At 46.9% G+C, this 12335-nt stretch overlaps 3 protein-coding genes across 3 annotated transcripts; 2 read left to right on the plus strand and 1 right to left on the minus strand.

Annotated features, from left to right (window-relative positions):
* Positions 1-682: 682 nt before the first annotated feature.
* On the minus strand, positions 683-3145 carry EI90DRAFT_2868245 (uncharacterized protein; the record flags this gene model as incomplete). Its single annotated transcript, XM_039053840.1, has 8 exons — positions 683-1182; positions 1239-1574; positions 1598-1816; positions 1871-2244; positions 2293-2459; positions 2527-2709; positions 2768-2923; positions 2975-3145. Coding segments are annotated over 8 exons (2106 nt in total), but the record flags the coding sequence as incomplete, so codon positions are not given.
* A 951-nt stretch (positions 3146-4096) lies between these two features.
* Positions 4097-5581, plus strand: EI90DRAFT_3138844 (uncharacterized protein; the record flags this gene model as incomplete). The annotated part of the gene is made up of 4 exons (XM_039064908.1): positions 4097-4118; positions 4170-4334; positions 4386-4540; positions 4601-5581. The coding sequence occupies 4 exons, from the start codon at positions 4097-4099 to the stop codon at positions 5579-5581; spliced, it is 1323 nt and encodes a 440-aa protein (XP_038907717.1).
* Positions 5582-5797: 216 nt separating this feature from the next.
* EI90DRAFT_3138845 (uncharacterized protein) lies at positions 5798-7575 on the plus strand (the record flags this gene model as incomplete). Its single annotated transcript, XM_039064909.1, has 6 exons — positions 5798-6089; positions 6153-6400; positions 6450-6765; positions 6821-7271; positions 7324-7431; positions 7485-7575. The coding sequence occupies 6 exons, from the start codon at positions 5798-5800 to the stop codon at positions 7573-7575; spliced, it is 1506 nt and encodes a 501-aa protein (XP_038907718.1).
* Between the last annotated feature and the right edge of the window lie 4760 nt (positions 7576-12335).

Below are 12335 nucleotides of genomic sequence, written 5' to 3' on the forward strand. Positions count from 1 at the left end.
CTCCTTGAGTGCACGCACCCGTGCACTGGTGCAACGATCAGTACATAATACTATATATACTACTCTCAGGCCCGAAGGGCCTGAGAAGCTCCGGGGTACCGTGACCTGAAAATCCGGAAAACCCCTCCATGCCGCAACTCCTTCGGAGTTCACCGTCACACATCACCCTGCCAACGTCTCCGGACCCATCGTCACCGTCATCGATGTCATCAACGACATTGCCAACACTTATTTTTCAAAATCACTGTTCCCTTATAAACTTCACTAATACACAACTTCCCTCACTTCCTTTCCTTTTCATTTCGTCGGCATTGGCTTCGTCTTTGCCGTCCTTGCCATTTTCCGAACTAGGTACTATGTAAATACATGGCATAATAAAGTCCTTCAGACAAAGTTTAAATCAAGGCTCTCCAAAGCACTGGCGATTCGACCGATCAGGCAATGAGACTCCTCAACCTCCTCATTCTCAGTTTCCAGCCCCCCATCCGCCATCCCACCGTCGATATCATCAGAGGGTATGAGATTGGTGGTTGAGCTGGGCAGTGTCGTGGAGGGGGTTTCATTGGGTGGTACTAATAGAATGGTCAGAACCATTACAAATGCCCTAATGGATACACTTACTGTTTGGTGGGTTGCTATTCATGTTTTCTGGGCTGCCACAAGTGTCAGGGCTCGCTGGTGGTCCGCTCGTTGTCCCTTCCCCATCACCAGTTAAAAAATGTGCGAGCTTATCCAGCTGGGCGAGTTTGGAACGTAGGTGCACATTGACGTTGAGGCAGTATTGGGAAGTAGCGGAAATATATCTTGCCAGAGCGGGATTGGTCGATCGAGTGTTCTCAATGGCACCTCGCAGCCAAGCCTCCTCATTTTCCATCGAGGTCCATACCCGACGAGCTTCAAGTCTGACAGTGTCAATCTCTTCACGGGCTCGTTGAAGCTTATGCCAAGCTCGGGTGGCCTTGCGGAGAAGGGGCTTTGCCCATGGTTTCTCACGTACATCGTCACGGCCCCGTAAAATCACGATATCTGATATGAACTCGAGGCTGGTTACATCCTCCCAACTGAGTCTCGGCTTCAGGGGATCCATGGTGGACGCAAGATTGTTGTATTTCTCTAGTGTCGAGTTAAGTGTCTTGCCCTGCTTCGCCACTAAAGATAGGATTTGCTGGCGAGCCTTGTAATCTGGAATAAAAATTGTACTCTGAATGGGGCAGGGAAAGAAGTCGGCTGTCACACACCTGTCCTTGGAAGTCCCATCTTCTCAACTTCAAACTGATGCGATATTGCATGATGCTCGAGATCATCAAGGAGGTGATTATAATCCCTCTGCTGGTGCAGAGCGATTGCTTCAAGCCGCTCAGGAGAACCAGGCACCCAAGGTCGTGTACGAGACATGGCCGGTAGAGCTAACCCCAACGCTGCCAGAGTGGCGCGTGCGCTCTCAACAGCTTCGTTTGCCTCTCGCAAATGTTGGTCAGCATGTTGGGGTGGTAGCCTAGCCTGGACAGCTATTTGCACTATCCAGTAGCGTACGGTTTCCCTGAAGGTAATTTGTGAATGTTTATGTTTATGAACTAGAATTATACCCACTCTGCACGCTCAAGATGCTCTGTGGCCTCTAAATACACGACCTTCGCCTTTTCATCTTGGGGCTCAAACTGAAGTGAGGATATGTAGTTGCGCTCTTCATCCAGCCATTGTGGGCATTGCACATCAGGTTCAAAGTTGGGGTCCATCTGCCTTGTTGTCTCGACGATTTCTAGGCTTTCTTGAACTATTCTCCATGCCGTTGTGTGGTTGTTCAATAAGAAGTCACCTACTCGTGAGGGGTAAGGAAGTGTTTGGCATATTTATTGAATGGATGACATACCTAGACGCTCATACTTTGTTTCATCCCACTTCACAAAATGCATATGAATCCGGAGATGCCGATAGTATGGTGACGCATGTCGGGTTACCGGTGCGAGGGAGTTGCTCTCAGAATATACTCGTTCGTTGCCTTCGCCATCTTCAATTCCAGCTCCCTGCTGTAGCCCTATGAGGAAATCGAGCTGGCAGAGTCTGTTGTGAGCAGCACCGTGGAAAGAACCAGTACAACACCTAAATTTTGCTTCTCGTGCCATATCACCAATGGAAGACTTGGAAAGGGTAGCTGAAAATGTGCAGCCAATATCGTATGCAAATAGAATGTTGTGGCTGAATGTCCGTATGAGTTGATCAGCGGCAGCGATTGGATATTTGGCTCTGCTAGGTACGTCAATTCTCATCAACAAAGTACATCACATTACTCACAACTCCCCACTCTGGACCATGTCGATAAGGAATTGGACGATACCATGTCGGCAAACGACAGAGAAAAGTCCTGTCTCATCCATGAGTTGCATGGCACCCGACTTCGACTTCAAGGGCATTGGCTGAGCATTCTTCCATGCTAGGCAGCTGTCAGATATAAATGACGACTCTGGGCCATCCATCTCACAAGTCGCACATATTACTGAGTGAACTAAGGAAGAGGAATGTTCATACCTGGCTACCACGTTGTGAATGTTTTCGAGTGTCAGCAAAATTATTGACCTGTTCTCGGGGAATGAAGTAGTCACTGGGAAAGACTCGGGCATCAGTGGCAAAATTGTGGCGCAGCCTTGAGAGGGAGGTATTCCCATCAGCTGTGACAATGAGCTGAATGGGGCGTTCGGGCTCATCTTCAACCTAAAAATGATGATGCAACTTGGGCTTACCCTTTGCTAGATCAAAATCGGATACTTACCTTACAGTGACAAGCAGGGCAGGAATTTTTGAGACGATAATTGGGCCCCACCTGACCTACAGCTTGTTTGACGAGTTTATCCAGGTGGAAGAATATCCGATAGAAGATATCGAAAGCAAGTGAGATTTGGGTTCTTAAGTAGGGCTGATATACCATCTCAATTTGCAGTCAGCTGCAGATGCTGGAAAAACACCATAAATAGCTTACCTTGTGTATGTCAGAAACCACCCGGGTAAAATGTTGAATACTGAAAGCGGGCGCTGCTCGGAAAAGAGAGTATAACAGTTCGAGCGATCGCAGGGAGATCGCAATTTGGGGCTCTGTTGGAGTAGGGGATAGATAGCCAGCACGCACCAGCGCATATGTAGGATGGATGTCTGTCTCCTGCCTGGGTATGTATTCAAATGAACTACCATCTGAATATCGGTTAATCACGTACAGGGAGGTGAAAGGAAAGGCTTACCAAATATGTCAAGGCACTTGATGTAAACGTAATTGAGGTTGTCTTGGGGCAGGGGATAGTGAGATGGTGTAGAAGAAGGGTTGGTAGTTTTGAATTCAAGGTATAGGGCAACGAGGTCGTTCAGCTGCTCTGCCCAAGCTGCGTGGAGCCTGGCCATGCGGTGGCCCCAAATGTGACTTTTCTTGCGCCTAAAAATAAAACATGAGATCAGTCCTAGATGAATAAGAACTGAGAAGTCGTCAAGAAATACGTACTGTTTTGGGAACAGGGAGGACATTACCGTCAAGAATTGTTTGCTGGTAAGCCCTTCATCTTGGAACAGCCCAGCATCTGCCATCGTGGGGTCATCCACCCAGTCATCCGCATTATCGGTATCAAGGGCAAAGCCATTGTTTTGAAGTTCTTCAAGGTCGGCTCTAACTTCGGCCGATGTGTCTAGTTTGTCGAATTCATGTTTGCTGGTGGGTTCAGTGTGCTACACGCTTTCCACACACCTTCAAGGACTCTTCGCTGGGTTGCTTCCATCTTGAGTCGTACCCTCTTCCGGGCAACCAATCCATTCCTTTCCAACCCTGGACCTAGCAAGTTAGTCACAACAGCATTTCGCGCTCATTTTGATTGTGGCATCAGGATAAAGATTCTAGTACTGTAAAAAAATGTAGCCCATGAGTAGAGAAACAGCACTCACAGAATGTGGCGACGTTGTACCAAGAGATTGAACTGAGCTATTGAAGAGCGCGTCCAACATGCCATACAGTTTCAATTCATTCTATACAGTTTCTTTTTGTGCGGCAATTCAATCTGGCATGTTCAAGCGCTGTCACTGAAAATCCATCGTGTCATTGAAAATCCAACGCTTCAGCATCATGCCCCAGACCAAAACTGAAGGTAAATATGCAAGCGGACACAGACAGACAACAAAACTTACCACAATTCTAGAAACCATGTTGCAACACACGCGTCCCATAGCCCAACGCGTGTTTGACAGTTTCGTTTGGACTTCTCGTGTGAGATACAGGCTGACAACCGAAGAGATGAACTGGTTTCATCAGTCAGTGAGCGACAGGTTTGTCGAGGACTTCAGTGTTCCCTATCAAGTTCACAGTAAGTACACAAAAAAAAGTGTGAAATTCTGGAAAAACATAGCTTCTTCAGACTGGAAGCCTGATTGGGGGCGAATTGATCTAAAAACCATCGAGGAGCACATATCAACCCATATATTTACCACGGAAATGAGTTATATGGTACAGCGCCGCCTTGCTGTCCCCCTGACAGGGTTAAGGGAAAGGCTTGATGAGGTTCACCCATTTGTGAGTCATCAACCTGATGAATCGGTATTACATAAATAACTCCTTGTGCTGTGGAAATAGACAGATGTCTTGGACCGCTTGGGGCAGCCAAGCATCATGTTGATCAATTATGGTGGTCAAACATTACCTATCATGTTACTTGCCTCGAAAAGCATTGAAGACAATGAAGGGTGGGGAGCACTGCGCAGCGAAATATTAGACAAGATACCAAAAGCAAACGAAGGCGCAGCCACACCAGTAACCCCAGTTCCAGCAGCTCCGAGCAGCACACCAACCGCGGAGCGCATGCAGCCACAACCACGCCGGGGCGAACCACCCCCCCACCCCACAGAACACCACCCTGAGGGCCCCATCCCCCCCCAGTGGAGACTGCCCGACCCTTTGACAGTGTCTCTGCCTCGAAATACAAGATCCACTGCCCCCCGTCCGTTGAGTATCCGGCAGCACGGGTTGGGTACCGCAGGGCGTTCCCCATTGCTCGATGCAGTCAATGCTGGTATCGGTGTTGACATCATTACTCCAGCACATGCACCTGTGACCCCTGCCAAAACTACCCCTGCCACACCATCTGCCACACCGTCCGCCACTTCGTTTGACCTAACGGAATTCAACACTCCTACTGCAACCCAAAGTGGATCAAGCATTTGCACCGACTTCCCTGGGACTACCACCGCTCCTGGATCCATGCAATCAGTTTCGAACATCTCACTGCCAGACAGACGCACCGATCTAGCACCAACCCAACATCACCTTCCTCTGACTCAAGCAAATGTGCAGCAATTGTCATCATCTCAGTTGAGCAGTTTGACTAGTACTCATAGCATGATGGCTGCAACAGAGGTAGGAAGTCAGTCACTCTTTGAGTCATATGTGAATGTACATACAACTCTGTGGCCGGAGGACATCGAGATCATCACGCTTAAGTCACAACTGGGATTCACCAACATTACCAACTTCTGCAACATGTTGATGACGGAGTTTGACTGTGGGTATGAAGAAGCTTCCTTCCTTGCCGAACTGGCAGCTGCAGGGCATGATTGATAAACGATTCTGCTGTTCCCCCCCCCTCCGTAAATTTCTAGAAAATACAGAAAAAAAACACACACACCTGTATTTATTGTGAATTTGGCATAAATGCACGATTATTCCCATATGCCAAATACAGGGTAAAAACTGTTTACCTTTATTTGTTTATTGGTTGGCCCCTGGTTGAATTCCCAACACGTCACTCAACATTTTCGCACACAGGGGTTCTTGATGTCCCAGCAGCAGTGCACAGAGTCGTTTGTCGAACCTGCTACTCTGTCAAAAAATCAGAGGAAAGAATTAGTCCAGACATCATTCAACAAACGGATTCTCGAGCTGAGGAAGAGTTTTGATGCCCAAGTCCATGCTATTGCACAGGAATTTGTTAGGCACGGTTCACGCTATTCAGCAAACCAGATACGAAAGCAAGTTGTCTATAAGTTTTCTGCACCAAAAAAAGTACGGAAGCCAATGCTCCCTAATGCCTGGGCACATGCAAAGGCGCAGGCACGTCGTAAACAAGGTACGTGGTTTCATTAACGGATAAAAACCATGTAGAAATGCACTAACCTCCCAAGCACAACAGAGAAAGCGCTGCCAAACCTCCCATACTCCAAAGAGTACCTTGAGCTTCTCAACGACATCAACAATGAAGAAGTGACGTTTGATGACATAAAGAACCCACTTACTCCAATGGATGAACATCACGCACGAGTTGCCTTAGAAGGTGTTGTCGTCAAAAGGGAGAATCGGGCCCTAAAAGAAAACATAATCTCACCTGAACTGTCAGCACAATGCATGGCCATCCATGCCCGAGACCAGCTCGTCCAAATCGTATGTTCAACAAGATGCATTAGTCCCCAGAGAGAATAACAAGGCGTAGGCAGAGAATGTGAACCGGGCATGTGGAATTCAAGTCATGATTATGATGGCAAAAGGGTCTAGCGATGATTTATTTGCACCAGTCGTGTGGGCGTCAGAGAAGGCAAAGGAGTATTGGCTGGGTGTAGCAAAAGAGCCCCTGTGGTTACATGCCCGGCTTATGGAGGGATATTGCGTCGGGGCTACAAGCAGTGAGTCAAGAATCGGGATACTTTACACTGTTGATGCTGAAACGATCGAAGATGTTGTGAAGGTTCATAAAGCACTCTCCGGTTCATTGCGTTTCCAGTTGGCAGAATGGACAAGAACCGAACTACGTGAGTAGTTGCCCTGTCAAACATCATCAGAGGATTGATCTGGGCGCAATACTAGGCAAGGTAACTGGGAAAACTCAGCTTCCAATGGAGTGGGTGCCTCGGAATTATCTAAAGCTCACGATCCGACATGGTGTCAAGATTGACATGACACACTATCCAGGGGGTAAGATAGTTGAGCCCAAAAGGGCCGTGGTCGATCATCTTCGAGAGGCTGTCAAGGGATGGGAAGATGGGAAAATCAAATGGGTTAAGCTGACGGCAGAGGAGATTGAGCAGCAAAAAGCAGAGCTCAGTACTCTAGAATCTGAGGCAGCGCAAGCCCAGACTGGCGACCGTAGCGAGTCACAAGCCACATGCATCAACCATGATGCCGTCTCCGGATGCCCTTCCACCGTTGAACAACGTGATGATGCCTTATCAAGCCCTAACAGCAGCATACGGAACAGTGTGGCTGCAGGTGAAAGCAGCACGAGTATGGGAGATAACGTATCACCAGCACGGCCAAGGTTCGTGGCATCAGGAGTATTATTGGAAGACTAACCGAAAGAGACTTTTCAGTGGTTTGAACACTGATAACGCCACACCAGCAAGCAGCGCCACTCACACAGGGACTGAGCCAGCGGCAACCACGGAAGTCAGCTCCAGCTCCAGTAGGGGTACTAACTTGTAAGTGAAAGTTTCTCTGGAAGTTTGCAAAGGTAATTTGATGGTTCTGATAGGAGGAAGAAGCGCAAAGCGCCAGCAGACCCGAAGCCACGTAAATCTCGCCGACAGAGTACCTTCCCCGGCAACGAGAGGGCAGGGGGATAGTAACACCTGTGCAATGATGGATGGTGGATGGATGGACGGGTACTCCTCACTACCATGTGTTTGTTGTGGTTCTTAGAGTCGCACTGCTGAACAGCATCAACGATGTTCCCATTCATCCATATAAGGCAACTTACGGCTTCGCAGGCAGTTTTCATAGCTTGCTCAATCACATATATTCACATTTTGATATTTGAAAAAAAAAAAAAGAGGGAAATTCGAACAATGCCGATAATGTTGAAAATGTTGGTAGTGGCAGCGGAGTGACATGGGAGGAAAAGGAAAGGAAGCGAGGGAAGTTGTGTATTAGTGAAGTTTATAAGGGAACAGTGATTTTGAAAAATAAGTGTTGGCAATGTCGTCGACGACATCGATGATGGTGACGATGGGTCCGGAGACGTTGGCAGGGTGATGTGTGACAGTGAACTCCGAAGGAGTTGCGGCATGGAGGGGTTTTCCGGATTTTCAGGTCACGGTACCCCGGAGCTTCTCAGGCCCTTCGGGCCTGAGAGTAGTATATATAGTATTATGTACTGATCGTTGCACCAGTGCACGGGTGCGTGCACTCAAGGAGCGTCTCTATATCTAAGAGAGTAGGTCAGGTGGGCCCCCTATAGGTACATCTTATTATAGTCCCATGATGAGTAATAGGTGCTTGGACGAGCGCTTGGTGATGGTTCCGGGTGACATGAAGGTTGTATTGGAAAAATTTGGACCGGGGTGAGAGTTTTGGTAGGCCATTCCATTAGATGTTGACTACAGGCTTGGACAAGGATAGTTTCCCAGCACTGAAGGCAACCTCTGGTGGAGTTCATTCCATGAGAGGGCAGACTTACGATTGCCACCGATGAATACTGTCCTGCCAATACCTGACATTATTCCCTACGGTCAACTGTTTTAGTGTTCATTTTAGGTAGGCCGGTTCCCCATTCAATATTAACCTTAAGTACATCCCTACACCTGGTATGTTGTAACCCTAATATCGTTATATCGTGGCCCGCGCACAGTATTGAAAATTGAAACATAAGGACTGTTGGTGGCAGGCATGGGGATGTATGGGGTGGGCTTCAAACAATAATAGCCGAGTTGATTAGGCAATTAATACTGGCAGTGTCATCATTGGTCTTGTAGCAATCATTACATACCATCGTGGGATTCGTGTAACTGGTGCTATTTAGGGTGCGGTGGGGAGATCTAGTGGTGGGTTATTGTCAGGGACCGACCTGCAGTCGAGAGCGTCCGGGTATATCGCCTGGGGCTGAGGGCCTGGTAGGGTGTGATGTGGGCGTGCATAACAATGGGCCCGAAGCAGACAAGTGTCCCTGGCCACTTAGGCTAAAGTGGGAAGTGTGAGAAGAAGGTTGCTTCTCAGTTCCCACTTAGGCTGTGTTTATATACATGTGGTTAAGGCCACGTGGGAAGCGCCATGTCATCTACGCACACAGCCACATCCATCCGGGTGCCTCCACAAGAGGTCCCAGGAGCATCTGGTATGTGGGAGGTCATCCGGTGTGTCCGGGTCCAGGCGCGTTGCACTGCAGCTGGGTCAATGGTACATTGATACAAGGGAAGTCGTCCATGTGATAAGAAGAGAAGAAAGAGGTGAAGAAATTTCACGTTGCCCCGCGGGACTTACTCCATGAGATCCAACTGAATGATACAGTTAAGGTCACAAGACAAGGACATAAAATCATGGACAAGCTTGGCATCGAAACCAGGACCTCTCAGTGTGCTACCATTACACAACTCGCCCGTTTGACCATGCCAGTATAGGCTGTTAAACTCTATACCGATGGGAACAGATATCCATTCTCCAACAAGAGGAAGGAGAGGAGAAGAGAGAAGAGAGAGAGTAGAAGGGAGAAGGGGGGAGGTCGGGAGGAGCAGATGGTGGGGCACTGGGTGAGGTGGGGCCAGGTCAGGCAGGTGTGCCCTGACAGTTATTAGGTCTTCATTCAGTTTGATACATGTTGGAGTTAGGGATTATGCATGAAGATCCATTGGCAGTTGCTAATACAATTTAAGTAAACATGCCAAGAAAATGTTGATGTGCCCTCGATCAAGCTAGCCTATTATAACCCTGAGGCACTAACACCTCCGATCAGTTGGTTCAATGGTAGATTTCTAGTTAGATGAGGCGGAGTTGTCCTCACTCGGAGTCCATGAACTCCCCAGACCTCTCATCGCTGTTTGGGCATGATCAACATGTTAGAAGTTGCAGCCCAACGCCACTGGTGGTCAAGGGAGTCACCTGGGCCAGACATTCACACATTGGGAAGGGGAGGGGCGCTTTGAGGTGCAAACGCGCTTTAACTCTTTGTCTTCACGAAATTGTTTTCCATTTGTTGTCTACCACTCATGTTTCAGCTCAGTGGCGTAGAATCATTACAAGATGTATATAAGGACCAGACTTGCGCTAGCAGTTGATACCTCACTAATCGAGGTATCACGCTGTGCAGGCAAGTCTGTCCATCACTACTCATATCTGACTAATCGAGGTATCGTGCTGTGCAGTTGTTACAGGTTATCAGCCCAGTCCTACTCCACTGCTTTATGTAGTCGTTCGGCACTGTTGAACTTTGCTCAGAAAGTGTCAGGGACAGCTCCGAAAGCGGTGAGGTCCCGGCATGCGGGACTCGGTGGGACAAATAGTGGCTGTGCATAGCGGTGATCCCATCACAGGGTGAGCGTCCCTGACCACTTAGTCTGAAGTGGGAATGTAAGTTATCATTAAGAGGGAAGGCTACACTACTTGCCTGAAGTGGGAATGTAAGAAGAAGGCTACTTCTTTGGTTCCCACTCCAGCTGTTATTATATACATGTGGGATTGGTCACGTGGGGCATGCCATGTCACCCTCGCACACAGCCATGGCTCTCCGGTGAAGGAGGAGAACAGAAATCCTATAAAAGGCTGTTCTTTCTTCTGATACTTATATGTTAGTATTGGTACTTTAACTCAACCACTGTAGCGTTTTGGTTGCTTTGTGTATTGATATTTGTATGTGTTACTGATTATTTGTGTGTGTATGAAATTCTCAGGGTTCAATTCACTTGTCTACCTGATTGTTCCACACGAAAATCACGCTATAGACCTACTATTTTTAGTCGTTTCACCTCTGTCTTGTCACTTTTAACTCGGAGCGACTCCAACCGACTTGACTCAACGTCACTATTTCTTAACTTCTTCTTAACTTTTTACTGAGGGTTGATCACTTTTACTCAGATGTGATCTGAACTGCACACTTATACTAATAAAACTTAATTTTTATTAGGACGCCTTATGACCTATGAGCCAGAGCACGTAGGGGAGAGGAGTAAAGAAGGAAGAGGGGTCAGACCAGAAAATGTGGTCTTTTATACCTTTCCTAAGGGCTCTGTTTTCACATGTCACTTTACTATTTACATTGCTGAGTAATCTTATATTGAGCTTAGCAATCCTCTTATGTAAGCGATCAGCATCCCATTCTGCTTCTAGAACTTTCTGGAAGTTTTGGTGTGGGAATTAGCCAATTGCATTGCCTAACACCCATCATGACCTTGTTTACCCTTGTTTACTCACTTTATTCTAAGTCACATGTCATGGGGTTATTTGTTAGCTTAAGAGTGTAGCTTTCCGTCGGTATAAACAACAGTAAACTACGAGGATTATTTATGAAGATATGAATTTTTCAAGATTTAATTTTGAGGTTCTCCAGATTGCTTTGGCATTAGCTCATCCATTTTCTTACAATTAATTCTGGATAAATTATGCCTCGTTCCTGGACTCAAACTCTTTAGTTTCGCATTTCTAGCTCATCCGTTTTTACCACAAACTCAGGATGTTTGAGCCAGTCTTCACTGCAAGTGTGTTTTAATCTTGTTAAATCCATTTCTCCCTCAATTCTTCAGATTTTAACATGAAATCTTTTTGTACACAGACCTATACTTCAACTCTTTAAGACCGACAAAGATTCATATTTTTCCCTATTTTCCTCATATAAATATTTCCAATTCTTTCATCTTTTCCTCGTACCCGACCATTTTTCATTATATGAATGCCTTGATTTCCTTCCGATTTCTCTTTGTCATTCGTTTCGTACGTTCGTAAAACTATTTTCCCACGTTACCACGAATTTCTAATATTTTATTTGATACAGGAAACCTTGTTTTTGTTTTCATGTGAGTTTATTTGCTGTTTTTCTTCATTTTCTGAACCATCTTTTAATCCCTAGACTTGAAAGTTCGCGTAGATACTCAATCCATCGACTCTGTTCTTCATTATTTTTCCGATATTTTATTTCAATTCATTTTGTTGAGTTATGATTTTATTCCTATTTTTATTTCTGGTCCGTGGAGGTTGTATGATTTTTATCCAATTTTTTGTGATGGTTTCTGGTTGTTTTAGTGTTGTAACTTTTATATTCCTACACCGGGTGCCTCCACTGGAGATCCCGAGAGGGCCCACTGTGGGTGCGGGGCGAGTGTGGTGGCGGTAGCGGCAATGTAGGGATGGTAAGATACAGGAGGGGAAATGGGCATGTGTGCCGGTGGTACATTGAACAGTGGGAAAGGTGGTCCATGTAAGAGAGAGAGAAAGAAGGAAAGAAAGAAAGAAGGGAGAAGGGAAGAGGGAGAGGAGGGAGAAGCGGTGTGGAGCAGGGAAGCGGAGCGGGGGTCGGGCAGGGTGTGCTGGGGCATGCCCTGACAGAAAGGAGCTGTCCTGTTCTGAATTGCCATTACCCCCCCTGTTCTGGATCAGACCCAAAGAACATACCATGCCTCTG

This window comes from Cantharellus anzutake (assembly GCF_015039405.1).
Source record: "Cantharellus anzutake strain C23 chromosome Unknown EI90scaffold_241, whole genome shotgun sequence".
Taxonomy (NCBI): Eukaryota; Fungi; Basidiomycota; class Agaricomycetes; order Cantharellales; family Hydnaceae; genus Cantharellus; species Cantharellus anzutake.